Genomic DNA, 21,974 nt, shown 5'->3' with positions numbered 1-21,974 from the left:
TGCACCCCCGCAAGAGATGGGAGTTGCCCCCTCAATCCCATATCGTCCCGTCCCAGTCAGAGGACCTCTGTCTTCAAAGGATTTAACTTCAACTGGCTCCCACGTAACCATCCAGCCACAGCTTCCAGATATCTGGTCAGTGTGTCTGGGGCTGAGTCAGGATGGCCATCCATCAACAGATAGAGTTGCGTGTCATCGGCATACTGATGGCAATCCAGCCCAAAACTCCAGACAAGCTGGGCGAGGGGGCGCATAAAGATGTTAAAAAGCATTGGGGAGAGTATCGCACCCTGAGGCACTCCACACACCAAGGAGTGGCGCGATGACAATTCCCCCCCAAGCGCCACCCTCTGTCCCCGGACCAGAGAGAAATGAGCGCAGCAATTGAAGGACTGTGCCCTGGATCCCCACGTCGACAAGGCAGTGGTCCAGGAGTTCGTGATCGACCATGTCAAAGGCTGCTGACAGGTCTAGAAGAATCAGCAGCCCTGACCCGCCTCGATCCACCTGCCTGCGGAGATCATCTGTTAGGGCGACCAGAGCAGTCTCGGTCCCATGACCAGCGCAGAAGCCGGACTGGAATGGATCCAGAGCCGATGTTTCATCCAGAAACCTGCCAAGCTGTTCAGCAACCGCTCTCTCAATCACCTTACCCAGGAATGGAAGATTCAAAACCCGGCGGTAATTGGATAGATCTAAGGGATCTAATGATGTTTTCTTTAAGAGCGGGTGCACCACTGCCTCCTTCAATTCCCCTGGGAATATCCCGGGTTCCCCTTTTTAATTATTATATTATTATTTTGTCAAGCATGTAAAGCTGAATGTACACAAGGTAAATGCTTGTAAGTTATAGGCCTACTGTACTTATTAGCAGCTGGCCATATGGTAATCAGCTATAACTGGGGGTGGGGTGGGGAACCAACCCTCTGAGATACAGGGATGATTTACAGTTCAAATGGTAAAATTGACAAATTTGGTCAAGGTAAGAGAAGGAAGAAAACTTGTTAATTTGTTGAGAAATTGAGCTTTATCATCATCTATTGTGAAATAAAGTACAAGATAATGCTGAACCATTACTTGGAAGTTAATAAGAGATGAACAAACACCAGAGTAAATTCGCAAATATTAATAACTACTGTTTGCTACTCATGATTTAAATGACAAATTGCATTATATTGTATCATAGTTATTACACATATGTATACATATTTATTGTGTAGAAACCTTTTAATCAGAAACACATTTTGACAATTCGGAGCAAACTGGAGAAGTTTGGAATCTTACTTACTATCTTCAGCTGTGAACCCAACTACTTCTTTACTCCAGTCACTCCAGTGCTCTCCCCAACTAGTTACACAACGCAGCTGAAACACATATTTTGTGTTTGGTCTGAGGTCTTGAATGAAGAAGGAATCTCTCTGTGTTGCTGTGTCTTCAAGAGGAACCTGTCAAAATGAAACTGGGCTTTAAGAAGTGCTACTAGTGAATAAACAACATTCACTATACTGAATTTTCTAGCTCTCTCTCAAAATCAGCATGGCAAATTTAGATGTTTTGTTTGAATGACCCTCATTAGCAGAAAACATGAAATTGTGATCAAGAACTTAAATTCAAATTACACTATTGTTTAGTCACTATTCTCTCCACCCTCCATTTAGTGTTTTTTGCCTGATTAAAAAACTGAGAAAGCTTATGAAGCTAAACATCTTATCAAGAGAGAGAAAGTAACTATACTTTATAATAATTCTTACGTTGCATCATTCTTTTTGCAATTCTGAAGTATGTTGATAACAAGCATCAGTATATATCTTATACTTTTTGAAGTCTGCCACCTAGTGATAAGTAATGCAGTCTTTGCAGAGATTTCACTCTGCCCTCAATCCTTCAAACCTATGAAATTTGGCTGGGCACTACTTTGGCCCAGTACTAGTTTCAAGCAGCTGCCTAGTTTTCCAAGGAGTTCACACTCCTTGTCTGAAACCAGGATTCTAAAATTTAGCCTCCACTGTCTTAAAAAATATCCCAAGCTTATAGTCTTAACATGTGAAAGCACACAAATTAATGTGTACTGCAATTCATGTGGAGCAGGAGGTAAAGACAGGGTTCTTAAGCAGATGGAACCTTCTCCCTTCATCATAAAAGACCCAAGTAGATTAAGTATCCCTTGGAGCTAGATCCATACTGCTTCACATTATATTTGCTGTGGCACTTATTCCTTTTTCTACCACACCATTCTTATGAGAAGGAATTTGCAGCAAGAGCTCTTGCTGTTTTTTTTAAAGTTTCCCTTTCAGCGGTTTTAGGAATTTAGCTATATCATTGCTTCAAGACACTGGTCCAGCACTTTCACAGCCTCTCCGGATTCAGATAGAATGGAGAGGTAGAGCTGTTTATTGCTGGCATAGCGATGGTACTGTGCCAAATCCTCAAAGGACAGTCCCCAACAGTTTCATACAGAATGTTGACTGGCATAAGGCAGAATGGACCCTTGCCTGACTGCACAAATCAAAAGCCACAGGGCCGAGGAACAGCCTCCTAGAACTACTTTCTGGCTGTGACCCTGCAGGTAGGAACGGAACCACTGTACTGTAATGCAGTACCTTCAACTCCCACCTCCCTGAGTTGCAGGGAGGTCAAGGGCAACCAAGAGGATGGCATATTTTAATAAAGGATGTTTTAAGCTGTTTCAGTGTTAAAACTGGACCTGAAACCAGATTGGAATAGATCTATGTAGTCTGCTTCCTCCGGGCATATGTGCAGGGAGTATTAAGACACTGGATGGTAGTTTTCTAAAACCTTGGAGGACCTCAGGGGGGATAACCTTCAGAGTGATGGACATAACTCTCTCTTGTAACGAGGCATTACCAACACTCTTGACCCATTCAGTAAATCCTGTCCTGATTTTATCAGCCATGATGGGTAGGGATCAGGAGAGCACATTGTCAGCCTCACTGGCACAAGTGTCCTGCTCACATATTCAGACTGCAACCTTTGAAACTGATCCCACAAGGTGTGATTTGATTATGTTCTAGGGACCACTAATGGACTTGAACCAACTGAAGCATTAGGTTCAGCAGAAATCCAAATGATTTTGCCTTGGAAGCGATTTGCAAATCTCACAGTACTACTACTGGAAAAAGTCAGAATTACTCCCTCTGAAAGATGCAACACCTATCCCCAATAGAGATAGACATTTGCTATCAATATAAAGCTTATATACAAGCTTATATAAAGCTTATGTGGGATCTGAAGAAGTGTGCATGCACATGAAAGCTCATACCAATAACTAACTTAGCTGGTCTCTAAGGTGCTACTGGAAGGATTTTTTTTTTAGTTTCGACAATTATCAAGTCAAACTTATTTTCCTATCCTGCCAGCAGCCTGTCAATCCCTTAGAAACTACTGTGAAGTAGAATCGACAAGCTTCCTCAACAGTTTATTTTCCTTCTGACTTATTCTTAAATTTCTATTTCACTTTTCCCAACAAGGATTTTTTATATTTCTTTTCACATTATTTAATTTATAAATGTTTCCACTGAACACTTAACTGAAATCTATATTTTCTCTCATTTAAACAAATACTATTCTAATAGATAAAATGCAACTGTCACAGCTCTTTGGATGCAAACACACCAAATGCTACAAAAAATAATTGACAAATAATAGGTGTGGGGTTACCTGGATCCAGTTTATACTGTCAATGATCTTGTATCGAATTTGAAATCTCAGCTCCAGTGGTACTTCATGAAATAGGTTTTCCCATGATAGCTTTAGGACTCTGGGAAGTTCTCCTGAGTTGAGGGACAGATTGGATGGCGGCAGCGGTTTTACTAGGGGGAAAAAGGTGCACTCAATTAGCCACAGGCCATTTCACTGTTTTTAATATACCGTATTTTTCGCTCTATAACACGCACCAGACCATAACACGCACGTAGTTTTTAGAGGCGGAAAACAAGAAAAAAAATATTCTAAACGAAATAGTGGATATATGATTTTTGTGGTTCATGCTGTGGCCACAGACATGTGATCTGACAGTAAGTTTGGAGTAGCCCAATGCAAAAATCCTGAGAATCCATGTGGATCCATGCTTTGTAACCACGGAGAAGGGAAGGAAGCGGAACCATGGATCCTCTGCTCATGACTGCAGCAGATCCCCCCCGCCCCGCAGGCATTCGCTCAATAACACGCACAGACATTTCCCCTTACTTTCTAGGAGGAAAAAAGTGAGTGTTATGGTGCAAAAAATACGGTATAAGGTAAAGGTACCCCTGCCCGTACGGGCCAGTCGTGTCCGACTCTAGGGTTGCGCGCTCATCTCGCTCAAGAGGCCGTGAGCCGGTGCCGTCCGAAGACACTTCCGGGTCACGTGGCCAGCGTGACTAAGCTGCAGCTGGTGAGCCAGCACCAGCGCAGCACACGGAAACGCCGTTTACCTTCCTGCCGGAGCGATACCTATTTATCTACTTGCACTTTGACGTGCTTTCGAACTGCTAGGTGGGCAGGAGCTGGGACCGAACGACGGAAGCTCACCCCGCCGTGGGGATTCGAACCGCCGACCATACGATCAGCAAGTCCTAGACACTGAGGTTTTACCCACAGCGCCACCCGCGTCCCTTTTTATATATGGTTACAATTAATTTTTGAGGGACGCGGGTGGCGAATATGAAAAATGGGTTATTAATAGGGAAAAATCTAATGTTACTATTTTAAGACCAAAGATTAGGATAAACAAAGAGGGTAAGGATTTGCTGAGCCAACAAATTGAACTGGAATACAAAAAAGGGAGGTATGAGGAGGTCCGGGAAACAAGCAAAGGAAAGTAAGTAATAGAAAAATGGAGTGGTTTTTAATCATTTTTATTTTGTATTCTTTTTTTTCATTTTGTATTGTAATATATTTAAAAAAATCTTAATAAATATCTTATAAATAAAAAAAGTAGGGGCAACAAGGTAAGCAGCTCTGAATATCGTAACTACTGGAGAGGTTCATACAGGAGAGGGGGCCAGGTCCCCAAACAGACTTCAACAGAGATTCCTGTAATTGTTGATCACTTATAGCAAGTCCCTTTGAAGGCAGGCTCCTTGCACAAAACAGCTAACTGGTGCTGAAAGTGAATTCAAAGGTGCTTGTTGTAACCACTGATTAGTTATTTAGCATTCTCTTTTGAAATTTGACATGTGCTAATCACTGGATGCCATTATGAAATCAGGCGAGATCTCTTTAAAATGTTAAAAAAACACTTCGGATCATGCCAGTTGAGTTAGTTTAACACGGGAAATATATAAACCATATGGTCAATTTTATTAATAATTCTATTTAAAAAACTACATTTGAGTACCTTTTTTTGGGTTCAGTTCACCCAAACTCTGTGTAGGAACTATGTTGAATAAAATCAAACAGTAGATAGGAATGACCTGAGTGCAAGTGACACTTGCTTTGTGCTAAAACCAGTAAATTAAACCAATTGTTTGGTTTATTCGGGTCCATTCTATGAGTCTCAACCATTATCAGAGAACTAGAGGAGAAGCAACTAAAATTATTAAGAGGAGCCACCTCCAGAAAGGCTAGTGTATCTATTTTGGCTACAGAAATCCAACTGTTAGAAACTGCGTCTTTTGATGCCTGGAGTTAGCAATCCCATTATGGAAGGGGAGCAGGCTGCTTGATGAACCCAGAATCTTTGGTTGGTCAGTCCCTGCTTAAAGTCTCTCAGGTCTCATCGGTTTTCTTTGCCAGCTATTGTCCTCTTAAAATTTTTAGATATTTTTCCTAAGCCACTGCCTTCCAGCTTCAGGCACATTGGTTTACCATAATTTTTTAGACTCTCCCCAGTGTGACTTTTAACTAGAAGTATGACAATGAGGTGGTGGTCTTGTTCTTCCACCCTATTCCTTCTTTCACCATATAAAGAAACATTATCTTCCTTAGAAGATATGACGATATGAAATCATTCATAGGAGTGGCTCTGCTGATATATTTACCCTGTTTTAGAGGATCAAACACAATGCGGTCAGATTCAACTATCCCAAGAGCATTCTTTGCTTCTACCCACACTTCCAAGTCAACAAAAAATACAACCACAGTACTGGTACAAGAATTATTGGCACCCAGGCAGTCAGGAAACTCTTCGTTTGGCCTAGAAGTTGGAGAAAAAGAAGCAGGATTGAATACACTAAAATTTATATTGGTCCTAATACTTCAAAAACCACAACTATATGTACATATCCTTGACAGATTTAAACAGAGGTGAGTCTAGCAGAATTCAATGAAACTTACTCTGTAGTAAATGAGCTTTCGACTGTAGCATTTGCTCCACAATATCACAAAGAAATTTATTTATTTAAAGGTGGGGCTTTGATAAAAGGACACCAAATCAGACGTTTTTTCAAAAGCAATTTGCTTTAATCGAAATACTTTTAAGTAAAATAGGAAGTGGCTGTTCTTATTTATTTATTTATTTATTTATTTATTTATTTATAACTGGTACACCATCTAACCAGTCATAAGTAGGTTGACTTGTATGCATCAACCAAAAGTTTGGTAGATATCTCTAAACATTATGTTGTTTTCTGTTGTGGGGGGGGGGGATTTAAAGCAAACTATTGTTCTCTCTTTTCCTCTTACAAAATATTCTGCTCTTTAAAAAAAAAATCTTGCTGCAAACAGCATGGATTTGATTTAAATCAAATCAACTTAAATCACTAGTCAGTAAGATTTACTGATTTAAATAATTTTTTTAGAGAAGGAGTCATTTTTGCTGGTATAATCTTAATATTCACAACCAGATGAAGGTTTCATTTTTGGAATAATAAATTTTCAGAGTAGTTTTTACAGTTATATCAAAAATTACTGATTTGGTTATGCTATTAGAAATACATAGACAGATAATTATGATTATTATGAATATGCATATATTGTGAGTATTCTGCTCACAAGGTTGCACTTTCATTTTTACTGCTTCACACTTAGGTACTTGTGCAGATCTATTCCACTCCAAACAATCTATTCATTGAACCTCTTGGAACTTAGCATTTAAGAGCTAAGGGGTTGATTCTGTGTATATAAATTTGCAAAGGAACAATGGGATTAAGTTTCCCCCCCTCAACTCTGCATGTTTATTTTATAACATTTTTCCTGTGAAGAAAAGGCATGTTATCTCTGCAGACACAAATTTAAACTTTTTAGAACAGCAAAAACAAGCATCCGTGATAATATCTTCTTGTTAGAAAAAAATGCCCCAAATAATCTTATAGAAACCTCTGAAAGAACATGACAATGTGAATGGATTAGTGGAATTCATTTACCAAAAAATTTAAACACTGCATATAAAACCTCATGCTGCATAATTAAAAACAAATCCTTATTTCCTGATGGATAACTTTTGGACAATAATTAACTTAAATAAAAAACTATCTTTAGAAAGAGGTTTCGTCCAAAAGCATTTTATTTAAAAAAAATCCGATTTAACTAAAAAAAAAAATCTGATTATTTATCCACCCTGGTTGCAAACCATATCAGTAACCAAAGTTATAGTCCCTCAAGATTCAGCTATTCAGTAGTTTTGGTCCCCTTTTTCTCATCCACTGCCTATTTTGGCTTTCAGCTCTTTTAAATTAGCAGGACCACTGTGCTGCTTAGACACAGTGTAGAGCAATGTTTAAATATTTTGAACAAGTGACTTCCCTTTAAAAAATTGTATGCTTAACAACAAATATTAAGAATTCAAAGTTTTGTATTCAACAAATTAACTACAGGTCTTTAAAACTGCAAAAATATATCTACCATCGAGATTTCAAAGTATAATTGGTGTCCAGAAATGTGTATCTTCCAGGCTCCCAAGTACAAGTTTGAGAATATTTCTTTCTTCCTGTCTGAAGCTGATGCACAATGCAACTCAAATTCTCAGGCTTGTCTGGAGAAACTGCATTTAAACACACACAAATAAACAGAAGTTAATCTAGGAGTACACTTGCAAAAACAACATGAATTCATTTTGGTCCTAATCAATTTTTTCAAAAAACAAACAAACTCATTTTTAATTGTTTTTTTCAATACTGTAAAGCAGAGCATTCATGTCAAAAGGTCATCAAAGGTAAAGGTAAAAAGGAAGTACATCAAAACACCACAGTTGACATAAAATATTACAAGAAGGGAAGTATTTATTTCCTGCCTTTTTCCCTCAGAGGGACTCCAGACAGCTTACAAATAAAATAGGAAAATAAAAACACTTGAAGCAACAGTATCATTTTTACATACGAGGCAACATATACAGCTGTAAATAGAATTTGTGTATCAAAATCTAATATTGTTCACCTGTTCATTCCCCAAGTTGCATCCAATATTGTGCAAGCAGGCTACTCACAGAAGGATTTCTGCTACTCTACAATAGCTTAGGGTCAGATGACACTCCAAACAGAATGGGCATGGTGCCAACTAAGGTGGTGTGTCCTACTAACTGCTGACCTATATGGTTTCAGGACAGACAACCCTAAAGGAGCCATAAAATTGTGTACAAAAAAGCCCAATGACTGCTCCCAGTCAAGGAAGATGCCATGGCCAATGGTGTCAAAAGCTGCAGATTCGAGAAGCAGGAACAAGATTGCACACTGCTTGCCCTGCTCTTTGTAAAGCTCATCCATCAGGGTGACCAAGGCCAATTCATTCCCATGACCAGGCCTGAACCCAGACTGGAATAAAAAAATTGCATTATCCAAGAATAGTAGGTGGTCATCCTGCACTGAAACTCTCTCTACCACCTACCCAAGAAGAGGGTATTTTTTACTGGTAGAGGAACTAGTATAACTAAGGGGCCCAGGACTGGTTTATTTAAGGGAGGACACACCACTACCTCTTCCAAGGCAGCATGCACCACCCCTGCAATCAATGAAGTGCTAATCACACTCTGTACCCAACCACCCTCTCTGCTAGATTGAATAGCCAGAAGGAACAGGGGTCAAGGGGCTACGCTGAAACTGATGCCACACAATACAGGCATACCTGCTGAACTGCCTTTCTTATGGAAGCATAATGCCTATCCCCATGTAACATAGTTAAACTTTATTTAGAAAACTTATATCCCGTTTTACATCTTTGACAGATTCTCCAGGTGGGTCACCACTATTCTCAAAATAAAATCATACTCAGAATCTCATAATACAGTACAGGGGCAGAAATTGTGTAGTTACTATGTGGAACAAACATCATTCAGGCAGCAATTTCTGCCCTTACTCCTGCCTGGTGACATATTTGCCAAGTGACGATGTAACTTTTTTCTTCTTTACTTGGTACCTTTCAACTATGTGAAATAAAAGTTTCTCATTTCTCCATGTTGTCTACAATATATTCGACAAAATCCAACATCCTCTAAGAGTGTTATAAGGAGCAGGAGAATGACTATACAGTGGACCCTCCGGATATGAATTAAATTCGTTCCAGGGGTCCATCCGCAACCCGAAAAGTCCATAAGCAGAGGTGCCGCTTCTGTGCATGCGGCAAAACCCGGAAGTATACACTTCTGGGTTTGCCACGTTCGTAACTTGAAAGTTACATATCCAGAGTGGTATGTAATTAGAGGGTCCACTGTATGGCAATAGATTGTTCCTTTTATGTGTATCCCCACAAGGAAGAATTTAAGGAGAAATACTTACAGCCCAAGGCAACTTGAATTCCATAGATGTTCTGCTCAATGCTTCCTGCCACTAAGACGTTACAAGTCAGAGGAGAAGCCAATATAGACGTGTCATTGAATGTTACTCTTGAAACAGTTTCATTTATTATGCTATAGTGTTCTTTAGGAACAAGCTTAGTTTGAATTCTCCAGATAACTTTATCAGCACGAGGGTTGCCATAATGTAGACAATAGTCACTAAGAATGCAGTATGCTGTAAAGCTGGACTCAAGGGATACTACAGCAGACTCCGGAGTTATATAGCCACATGGTCGCGTATATCCATCTGAAACTGAGAGAGATCATTTGTTTGGTATTGTTCACTAAGATGGCTACTATTGCTATAAGCATACAATATGACAAAGGAAGACAATAGTTACCTAGAAAATACATTTCCCCCTTTACTTTTCAAGTGTACATTAATTGACAACATTTGCTTGGATCCAAGATAAATGACTGGATGGAAGTTCATAGATAGGTTTCTTGAATTCACCTCTGGGCCTGCCCATCCATGGGCACCCCCCCCACCCACAAGCAGCAGCAGCAGCTTCTGGGTTCCAGTGAGATCTTGTGAGAGCTCTGCACCTTGAAAAGCTACTCCAAAAGGTTCCCCCCCCGAACAATTTGGGATGGGGTACCAGAGACTGCTGGGATAGCTGGGAATTTCCTTCCAATCTGGGGGAAAATCCTCCCCTACCATAGCAAACCCATCCCACATTGTTCATGAGGAACCCCAACTGTCTCCAGAGGCTGTTCAGGGTAATGCAGAGGATGGGGGAGGGAAAGGACGCTTTACTTCTGTTCTCATATCTAAGGATCCAAGACATTAGGTCTAGCAACTGTAATCATTTTCCTAATGACTATTTGCATTTCTTGTCTGTGCTAGTTAAGTGAACTCCCCCACACCTCATGATTTCAAAGATAGTTTCATTATCAAACATCAGAATTAGGAGTGAATAAAAAAGATAGAAATGTGCAGAGGTAGCAGTACAAATGTGTTACATTTCCTTAGGCCTGTTTAATATTATGTAAAGAGAAACATTGTCTTGAAATTTCACCTATATTTCGTTTCTAAAAGCATATTATTCAATTTTGTCTGTGCAATTTAAATATTAATCTTGCAGGAAATATTTCAACCATTTTCTCACTTTCCACCGCAACATACCACATGTTGTAACTTAATTGGTTTGTGTGTAATCTTTCTCTACTGTACAGGATTTCTTTTTAAAAAGAGGAATTTAGCAAGCTAGAAAACCTGATAATAAGTTAAATATCCTTCCATTCATATTACCACACCCAACTATTGGCTTGTTTCACAACTTTTTATATTTTGACTTTACAAGCCAACAGTATCTATCTAGAATACTGACCCCCCTTACATTAGGCTCCTGAAATGAAGAAAGTCTGGGTTAACCAGGAGTGGACTTTTCAGTGAACTTGATTCATTTCTGCTACCAAAAACAAATACAAAGACTCAGAATGTAATCTAACTGTATGCCTTTTACACCTGGCTCTGGCTCACAGATCTTGTGGTTTTAACAAAAAAACACAAATAGATCTGACAAGCCTGTGGTCTCTATGCCATTGCCTTCCATATAATAGATTCAAACTAAAAATCAAGAATCGTTTTCTATAATGTATACAAATCAACAAACTGACAGAGCTTAATAATACAATGGAACAATTTATTATTATTAATCCTGCAGACTTACCTCCAAAGGAGTAAATGCTCAGGAGAGTACACACAGCTTGCAGTAACCAACTCCATTTTGAAAACATCTTGAACCAAGTCTCTGTAAAAACAATTTTTTTATATATAATATTTTTACTCTGCTCAATCAGCCACTATTTTCTTTTTATGAAGACATTTCTCAGGAGACAGGTTCTGTAGTTTCCTCTGTTCTGACACGTTTATTAACCATGAACAAAAAGGTTTTGTGGAAAGCAAGAAAAGAATAGCACTCAGGGAAACAGCTAAGAGTGCGAACAGGAACACAGGCAACTCCCCAATTGTCTAGTTGCCATTTTGGGGCAAGATGGCTCTAAAGTCTTTTTTCTTCTTCAAATGATTGATTGAATATCAATTAAACATCTGGTTAGTTCGGATGACCACCTTGAGCTAGCTTAAGAACTCTGAAAACTTAAAGAAGAAAAGTACTCGATCCAGGGAGAGTCCACATATATTCCTATTCCTACCTCTTTTTCTTAATGGTACCAGCTCCTGTTCAGGCTGCACAGAAAAAGCATTTTGCTTTATGAAATCCATTTCAATTGTAAAGATAAATAAATCTGACAGAATTCTACAGGATGTGGTATTAGTGTGTGAAAACAGTTCAGATCCAATGATTCCCAGGCATGAACCTTCAAATGGTGGAGATGTCAGGTGCCATCCTGGTGCCCAGGCATCTTCACTTGGTCACAAGTGGTCAATGACCAGGTACAATATGCGCCTGAGTGTGGCTACTTAACTCACTTCTCAACCATTATCACAATGCAATAAAGTGAGGGAAAAGTATAAACTAACACACCCTCCATTTTATATATAATATATGTCTAGCTTGCTTGTTAATTATTATCACAATATTGATTTTATAAAAATATAAAGTTGACAGTTGTGGTTTACTTAATGATCATGATTAAATATACTGATAAAGTCCATTTTTTTGTCTTGTGGCTAGAACTTTCCTTGGCCAATGATGCACATTTTCTAAAAGGTATATATATCTGATTTAGTGTGTTTGGATTAGTATAATAACAATTTATTACCTGATCCTTCATCCTAAGGTCTCCGGGAAAGTTAAAACCATTAAGACACAATATTAAAATCAGTGTAAAACAAGTTAAAACTACAAAAATAAGGTGCATTATAAAATTTCCCATTTAGAAGCAGATGTTTGCATGGTCTGGTTTGTGTGTCACACTGAAACTGTGATTTAATGTTAATATGTCCTGCTTCACTTCTCTCTCCCTCCTGCTGCCTTGCTTCTGCTTATGGTTTGTCTGAAGAGTAACAAACCAAAAGCTTGGGTTCACAAGTAACAAGCCAAATTCTGATTTGTTTTCTCCCCAGAGGTGCTGGAGCAAGGGAGGAACAAGGCACAGACCTTTGAGGAGTACACACTGGCATGGTGCTTGTTCACATTAAATAAGTTTAATTTAACTACAGGTTAATGTGAAATACAACCCAGGCATATGTTACAATTTCAGGTTATAATTTTGTGTGCATATAGAATTCCCCCACACACATCCCCCACCCCTCCCATATGCAGATCTTATAAGTTAGAAATTATCTGCTGACACCTGGATCTTTGAAATATGACTCTTAAGAATTGATGCTAGTGCAGATTTGAAATACATTTCTGTTTTACAAGGCCTGCATACGTTTTCTAGGCAGAGCAAAGTGCTTTAAAATGAAAGCCAACATAGTTCTTTCCAGTGCATCTTACATCATAGAACAGAATTTTAATACTGCCCACCACTAACAGTACAATCCTATGCATATGCATTCTTAGCCCTTCTTCAATGGGACTAGACATGCCTAACTGCAATGATCAGGCTGCACATTACATTAATACAGTATTTAGAACCAAAATCTATATTATAATAAATTTTGGTTGCAAAGTACCAATACAATTTTAGCTAAAATAGTAGACTATTAATGCACAACAGAAGATAATCAGAATCCACAGGAAGTTTATGGGGGGGGGGATGGAAAGCCTACTTTGATCTTGTCCTTTTTGCCTTTGATAGGAAACCAAGAAGCACCTTAAGAAAATTTTACTGGCTACTGCTTATGTTTCCCATCTTGTCAAAGGCAAACCATCAACTCAGGTAAAAGAACCACATGCCGAGAAAATTCTCACCACTCTCCTGTACTAATTGTCAGCACTCTACTCAAATTTATCATACAAATAAAAATAGTATCATTTCCTTTATATGTCATACACTACTGTAGTCAAGTAACCCTGTGGAAATCCCCTAATCAGGCATACTGATGATCCTAGCATCCTTGGGAGGGTGGGGAGAGGAAGTACACAAATGGCAAGCCCAGAAATACAGTAGAGACAATATTGAGATGCACCAGTCTGCCTTTCAAAAGAGATATCAACTAGGGTGAATGACAGCCAATCTCTATGCCACCATGTACCTGTAGCTTGATCCCAGTACTATTCAACATCAAGAATGTGTTAGAACACTGCACATTATCACTATTGTTTATAATAGCATGCCATGAACTGCATATAACAACAAAAAGGCTGCATCCTCCTCCAAAGCAGTTTGGTCTAAAACTGTACAAGTGGAAGTCGAAGAACGGGAGTGAAAGGAAGATACTGCTGGATTACAATTCCCATCATCCCAAACCATTGGCTATGCTGCCAAGGCTGATGGGAGTTGTAGCCCAGTAGTGTCTAAAGGGCACCACAAAGGTAGCCCCCAGTTTAGGAACAGGTTTACCACCAATGAGACCTAGACTGCAGGGGTATGATTCAGCTCCTGGCCAGGGAACATACAATCCAGTGGCATGCAGTGATTTTTTCATAGGTAATCAGTTAGGGCCAGAGGAACCAGCTTGTGAGGGTGATTGAGGCCCTCCGAAGTTGCAACTGCAGGTGAGCATTGTGCCTCCCTCCCTAAGCAGGGCAGCAGCTTTCTGGGCTTTGGGGAGGAGGCACCAGGAGGACATTTAGGGGACTAGCCTAGTACCCCTAGTCCACTGATCGAATGCCACTGGCACAACCCTCATTTGACTTATCGGCAGTGCTATTTTTCTAGAAAAAGAGGTGCTGGAACTCAACATGAACGCCCTCTTCTTTCTCTTAGAATGGCAATGGGTGCCCACCATAGGAGCCAACTCCTAGGGGCCCAAGGGGTTTTGGCCCCCACAGTAACATATTTCAAGGTGCTGGGCCCCCACAAAGTTGACGCACATTCCCATTCAGATGGGGTGTGTGCACTGCATCATGTGATCGATTATGTGGGGTGGGGCTTACCTGAACAAACGCCCCACAGATAAGAATTTGGAAAAGGGGGGAAAAAGTTATAGCAGGCGTGAAAAGATCAGGGACGGCCAGATTGCAATACACCCTTATCTGCTACGACCGCTGAGCTTTATCGTGTAAAAGAGGGGAAGAAATAACCGTGAGAAATTAACTCAGGTTCTCCAAACCGCTCGCGACAGGGTAGCCTTTCAATAGATATTTCCATAGATATTAGTTTGAATGTTTAGTCGAGGAAGAACGACCACTTGCCACATTCGGTTGAGAACTCAAGGCAGACCGGAGTACGGAGCAGTCGCCCCTCCCCCCCGACCCCTCTTTGCGCACGTAAGAACGCGCAGGAAGAAGAGGGCAGAGGGAATTCTGCTGCCACCCTCCGCCGCGACTGGAGGAGGGTGGTTTCTAAGAGAAATGTTACCAGGGGGCGGCGTCGCAAACCAGGCCGACCCAGCGCTTGACGGTCTGAGGCGCCGGTGGGCGTCCCAAAGCAACGCGAGGCGCCTTTCCAGCCAGGCGCCCGAAAAGCGGGACGCGCCTCAGCCGCGCACATTAAAAGGGCTCCGCTGAGGAGAGAGCCGATTCAGGGGCCGCCTCCGAGGCCAGAGCCCGACCGAGGCGGGCTGCTCGAGAACGGGCTTCGTTCCCTCACAGCCTTCGGGGGACAAGGCCTGTCCGCGGGGGGAAGCGGAGAGCGGCTCCCCCCCCGCCCCCCTGAGGGCAGCTGCCAAGTTTTCCTTTTCGGCCTGGCCAACAGGCTGCTCCCCTCGGCCGAAGGCCAACGCGGGCCGGCAAACCCACCCCTCACTCACCTCCTCCTGGCGCGCTACTCCCACAGGCCTCGGACCATCACCGTCCCCGCCAGACGCCTCACGAGCCGCCGCCGCCGCGCACCTTATGAACTGCGGTGCGCCGCTCGCCTTGACTGACGGCTTCACTCCGCTAGCTCGAGCGCCTCGCTCGAGCCGCCATTGGTGAGCAGGGCGGTGACGTCACGGTCATGGGCGGGGCAGACGGCAGAGGTGGTGCTTCCCGTAACGGGCCTCTGGGCTGCCAGGATTCCGGGCTCCTGGTCCCAGCAGGGGCGGGGGAAGGGAGGGGAAGAGAGGCCGGGAAAGGGGGAGGTGGGCGGGGGGCGCTGCGATTGAGCGTGGCGAGCCGCAAGCGCTCAACAGCGTCTGCGCGCAGGGCAGCGAACGTTCAGAGAGTGTGACATCCCCCCCCCCTCGCTCCGTGCCCCAATCAATTAACCAGCAAAAGTAAACCTAGTACAGTTTTACATTCCCAGGGCTTGGCTGAATGTGCACTTTGCAGGCTGAAGGTACAATCCGACGTGCTGGCTTACTTTGGAAGGGAGCCCGGTTGAGCTCCGTTCCTTATTAGCACGTGAGCAAGATACACTGGATAATTGATCTGATTTTGGGTTTTTTATTATGTAGCGCTTCAAATACCAGCAAGGTTCTCACTACAGGAAAAGGGAAGGGAAAGGGAAAGGCCACGAAAGCTGGTGACTATAATGAATCTGTTAAGTCTTTATATTACAGTTGCAGTCCTTTCAGTCACCATCATTTTATTTGTAAGCCTGGGATCTTCGGATGAAGGGCAGTATAATTTGCTAAATAATAATGATAGTTAAAACCCTGCTTCAGGCAGCTTACAGCATGAAAAGGTTTACATAATTACAAACATAACAAAAGTACAGTAGTCAAAAAGTACACAAGCAAATGGAAACTGTTTCCACAGGAATCATAATAGTATCGAAAAGGAAAGTTACAAAATACTAATACCAGTAACAACCCCCCCCCAAACAATTCCCCATTTATTGGATACAAGCCCCATTAAAGTCACTGGGCCTTACTTTTGAGTAGACATGGATAGGATTGCACTGTAAGGTGCCTCAACAATCTTTGTTTATGATAATAGCTTCCATCTGTCAGAGTTCACTTATTATTGACACAGGCATTTGATTATCTTTAAGGTACCACTGTACCACATTTTTCTAATGCAAAATAATTTCACAGCCATCCTTCCAGAAATTGAAGCATAGTTTCTCCACAGAAGCATTGCTTACAAGCTGCTGGGAAGATTCTGTTTCAAATGTATAAAACAGAGCAGGACAGAAATAAAGGATGAAAATATCAGAAACAGTTAGCTCTTGTGACAGTGTTTCTGTTGTTATTATTAAATAACAAAATGGCGGCCCATTGCATAAACCAGTCTTCCCCAACCTAGTGCCTTCCAGATGTTTTGTACTCCAGTCCCCAAGGTTGGAGAAGGCTCTTCGTGTAAGTTTATATTCGGGCATTCTCTGGATATTAGTACCTCAGCCTGTCTGTTTATTATTGGGTTAGTTAAGAGCAGGTTGGTGAAGTTTTGCTTGTTTATATGAGCTGCAATTTGCATTTTTAATGCCCTGGGATTGCTGCCGCAGTGATGAAGAGCAGTAAATAAATATATTAATTAAATTACCTTGGGGAAGGGGGAGATGCACTACCACTACAGCCACAATATCCTATGAAGAAGAAGAAGAAGAGTTTGGATTTGATATCCTGCCTTTCACTCCCTTTAAGGAGTCTCAAAGCGGCTAACATTCTCCTTTCCCTTCCTCCCCCACAACAAACACTCTGTGAGGTGAGTGGGGCTGAGAGACTTCACAGAAGTGTGACTGGCCCAAGGTCACCCAGCAGCTGCATGTGGAGGAGCGGAGACACGAACCCGGTTCCCCAGATTACGAGTCCACTGCTCCTAACCACTACACCACACTGGCTCTCTCAGCCCAGGTGGGAAAAAAGAAACCCCATGCAGAATCTGCAGATGATGTGGAAATGACACACAAACACACCCTCAGAACCTATGGAAACACCACCACACAGAAAACTAATGTGATGACAGCCACAAGCCACCCAAACACTGTATCAGTTGGTGCAGGCCAAGGCAGGGGTGTGTCTGCCTTGTTTCCATGTCTGTATCACCTAAGGAACACAGATAAACAGCGAGCTGAAAATTCTGGATTTTCTTGTTTCTGTTCTGAAATGGTTCCTCTGCATTGGGACAGGGGACATTTTTTCAGTCAGAGGTCCATATTCCCTTGTGGGTAATCTTCTGGGGGCCACATGGAAGTGGTTAGTCCAGGAGCACAAGTGGCCATAGCAATAGACTTAAAATAATGGAACAAAGACAAAACTTACCTAGATAAGAACAAGAAGGGCAATCCTCTACCTGCTCAAGGAAATCCTGGTGGAAAAATTGAAGTAGCTACTTCACACTCTCAACCCCCTTTTACTTGGAAAACAAATCTATGAATAGCAAAGGAAACTAGTCATTAATATTCTAAAAATTACTACTGACATACCTCATGAATTGTGTGTGTGTGCTTTGAACTGTGTTTGTGAGAAACAATTAAAACTCAGACACATGAATAACTCTACAGTGGTGCCCCGCAAGACGAAATTAATTCGTTCCGCAATTTTTGTCGTCTAGCGAATTTTTCGTCTTGCGAAGCACAAAATCCCATAGGAATGCATTGAAAATCAATTAATGCGTTCCTATGGTCAAAAAAGTCCAAATAAAACCAAATTTGGTACAACAACAGTTTATTAACTGCTCTTTAAAGTCACACATACTGTAAAGAGCAGTTCAAAAATTGAAGGGAAAATAAATTAACTTTATAAACAAAACATGTCTTTGTTTTTAGACAAAGAAAACAAAGTCGTGAGACGTTTTCGTCTTGCGAAGCAAGCCCATAGGGGAAATTCGTCTTGCGAGGCAAATCGAAAACGGAAAAACCTTTCGTCTAGCGAGTTTTTTGTCTTGCGAGGCATTCGTCTTGCGAGGTACCACTGTAGTTTTACTCTGAAAACGAAAAGTGATCTTACACCAACCTGTGACCTTACACGTGCAAATTTATTAAATTGATTTCAGATGGGTTCAATTTCAGTGTCTCACCCTTATTACAGAATCCTTTAAAAATTGCAAACAGCTGGTGTTTCTCTGCCTTTCAAATAACAGCAGGGCCGGATTTAGGTTTTATGAGGCCCTAAGCTACTGAAGGTAATGGTGCCCTTTATATATCCACCTGTGCTTTGTCAACAACAAATTGTCACTGTTTTTTGTGTTGAATATATGCTATATGGTAATTTATGCACCCAATAGGTCCATACACAACACAATAAAAACCGACATACAGCACTTGTTGTATGTAGGTTTTATTTTATTTGTTTTTTATCTTATATTTTGGAAATGTACATCTAGTTTTTTCCTCTTTGAATTTTTTGGGGCCCCCCAAAAGAGTGGGGCCCTAAGTTATAGCTTGTTTAGCTTACATGTAATTCTGGCACTGAATATCAACATTACTAACAGAAGATATTCAGGCTGAAGATGCAATCCAGAAAACAGTCAGTATTTCTAGTTGTCAATATCATTAGCTGTAACAAATATATAAACCGCACACTTAAATAAATTGACAATTCAGAAAATCTTAGCATGCTTCATAATAAAAACTGTTGAGTCCGTGTTTCTCAAAGATTCTTTTGCCATACTTTGGGGGCTTTGTACGCAAAAGAAGTATCTTTCCAAACCATTTTAGTTGCAAATAGGGATAGGGAGAAATTTGTTTCAGTTCTCATTTAAAGCAAACTTACCTAACAACATGTGAACCAAAACACACCCATCCTTCAAAATTTGTACTTCTCCAAATTTTGCAATGCAGTACAGTGGTACCTTGGGTTATAGACACTTCAGGTTACAGACTCTGCTAACCCAGAAATAGTACCTCGGGTTAAGAACTTTGCTTCAGGATGAGAACAGAAATCGTGCTCTGCCAGTGCAGCGGCAGCAGGAGGCCCCATTAGTTAAAGTGGTGCTTCAGGTTAAGAACAGTTTCAGGTTAAGAACGGACCTCCAGAATGAATTAAGTACTTGACCTGAGGTACCACTGTACTCCGGTCAAGTGTTGTATGCGAAAACGAACATGTTAGAGTAGCATATTAATGCATCTATTGGGGAAAATACATTCTCTTGGGGAAAGCTGCTTTGCCAAAATGTGCATATGAGAATAAACTTGTACTAAGGTACTGATAAATTTTTATGAGGACTCTCTTAAAAAAACAAATAAACCACAAACTGATATGGAAATCTGGAAAACTGAACTTAAAAGACTGGAAATATGAGAAACTGGGAGGATCCTTCCCTGGTTGCAAGTAACATTTTAGTTTTTTTAATCAAACTGATCAGTGATGGTCCCTTACATGAATCTTCTCAGTTCCACCATGTGCTCCCCTTTACTTTCTCAATCCTGTTTCTGAAGCTGCCTTGCTATTCTGCACCCACTTGAGCCCCAGCCAATATGACCAATGATCAGGAATTATGAAAAATGTTATAGTCTATAGCAGGCATGGACAAACTTGGCCCTCCAGGTGTTTTGGGACTACAACTCCCATCATCTCTAGCTAACAGGACCAGTGGTCAGGGATGATGGGAACTGTAGTCCCAAAACATCTGGAGGGCCATGTTTGGCCATGCCTGGTCTATAGGAATAAAATTCTAATTCTATACTGCTTTACATGGGAGCAAGTATTACAGAACTCAGTGGGAAATACTTCTGAGTACATGTATATAGAATTGCACAAGACCGGTGGCTCCCCTGAGGAAGTTGCAAAGAGGAAATGAAGGAGATTCAATTCAATAATTTCACCTTCTATTCTATACCCACTTAGCTTGGAATAAAATCCACTGAACTCAAGGGGATTGTTTCACTGAGTTGCACTGTCAATTTTAAATCTTTCCAACGTAAGTTTTTCAACCTTAGCCCAGTTGTTGTGCCTCACAGGGTCGTTGTGAGGATAAAACGTGAGAGCTTCCTGTATTGCTACCCTGAATTCCTTGTGGGAAGGACAACACACTAACATCATAAATTATATTTTGAGAGTTCTTATGGAGCTGTATTCTCATATCTCTTCCTCCATAGGGCAAATGAGTTGATCTTGGGCCAGTAAAATGGTAATTTTTCACATGTTGTGCTTATGTGTTTACTTTGTTTCTGCCCTGGAGATAGAGGGTAAGTACAACAAAAACATGGGACGCGGGTGGCGCTGTTGGTTAAATCACAGAGCCTAGGACATGCCGATCAGGAGGTCAGCAGTTCGAATCCCCGTGATGGGGTGAGCTCCCGTTGCTTGGTCCCTGCTCCTGCCAACCTATCAGTTTGAAAGCACATCAAAGTACAAGTAGATAAATAGGTACCGCTCTGGTGGGAAGGTAAATGGAGTTTCCATGCGTTACTCTGGTTCGCCAGAGGCGGCTTAGTCATGCTGGCCACATGACCCGGAAGCTGTACGCCGGCTCCCTCGGCCAATAAAGCGAGATGAGCGCCACAACCCCAGAGTCGGTCACGAGTGGACCTGGTCCCTTTACCTTTACAGCAAAAACAAAATGTGTACACCTGTGAATTCTCTAATATATTTGAAAGCGAATGAACACACATCTGTCAATCTTTGAAAGTCCGTAGACTTTTGCCCACAGGATAGCATCTATTACTTTGTTTCAGCCATAGACTTATTATACTTCTACGGACTTTCAAAGATTGACAGACGTGTGTTCATTCGCTTTCAAATATGTTAGAGAATTCACAAGTGTACACATTTTGTTTTTGTTGTACTAAATCATGTAATGCAATAAGAATTGCAGTGCTATCTAGTAAACTGGTCTTTGTGTTGCTTGTATTGTTTGTTGTGTTAAGTTTGCAACACGGGGGATTGTTGTTCTGTACTGGAGATAGAGGGTGGCATCCTAACCATGGGAATGGTTTACTATTGGATGAGAGTAGATTGGCTGAATTGAGAAGATTGAGAGAAACCAGTTTTTTGCTCTCTGTAACTGAAAAGCATAGAGGTTATTTGGAGGGAAGAGAGAGCAATCAGTGTACATTTACATGAGTTTAATGACTGGAAATACAGAAATCATCTGAATCCAGGTACTTCTTCATACCATCATACCTGATGTCATGTAGGGACAGGCCCAGCCACTGCAGAACATAGGCTGTCTCCAGGCTAGCCCAGTTCCCACCTACCTTTGAGCCTTCCCTGGAGGCAAGACAACACCTATGGGGACAAGCTGAGTCCTGCTGGGGAAAGAAGAACACCTTGTCTCCCCACCAAATCCCAGCCTCCATAACTGGAGACAAACCTTGCCAACTGCAGAGGGCACAGGAAACTTTTTCAGCCAGAGGGACACATTGACTCTCATAGGCAATCTTCTGGAGCCCACATGCGGGCAGTGGGTGGAAGCAGTGGCAACAGTAGGCAGAGCATCGGATG

At 41.4% G+C, this 21,974-nt stretch overlaps 1 protein-coding gene across 1 annotated transcript in view; it reads right to left on the bottom strand.

The window, feature by feature from the left end:
* Window positions 1-15,668, bottom strand: part of IL6ST (interleukin 6 cytokine family signal transducer) — a 32,702-nt gene extending 17,034 nt beyond the window's left edge. The window contains exons 1-7 of the mRNA XM_083465818.1: window positions 15,474-15,668; window positions 11,380-11,460; window positions 9,648-9,959; window positions 7,783-7,921; window positions 5,982-6,136; window positions 3,679-3,830; window positions 1,289-1,445 (exon numbers count right to left, since the gene is read on the bottom strand). Of these exons, the coding sequence (XP_083321944.1) occupies window positions 1,289-1,445; window positions 3,679-3,830; window positions 5,982-6,136; window positions 7,783-7,921; window positions 9,648-9,959; window positions 11,380-11,446 (982 nt within the window). The 5' untranslated portion in view covers window positions 11,447-11,460; window positions 15,474-15,668. The remainder of the gene's footprint in view (window positions 1-1,288; window positions 1,446-3,678; window positions 3,831-5,981; window positions 6,137-7,782; window positions 7,922-9,647; window positions 9,960-11,379; window positions 11,461-15,473) is intronic.
* Between the last annotated feature and the right edge of the window lie 6,306 nt (window positions 15,669-21,974).

This window comes from Podarcis liolepis (assembly GCF_965112155.1).
Source record: "Podarcis liolepis genome assembly, chromosome: 11".
NCBI lineage: Eukaryota > Metazoa > Chordata > Lepidosauria > Squamata > Lacertidae > Podarcis > Podarcis liolepis.
Note: the sequence above shows the minus strand (reverse complement) of the source record. Positions and strands in the feature narration are given on the sequence as shown.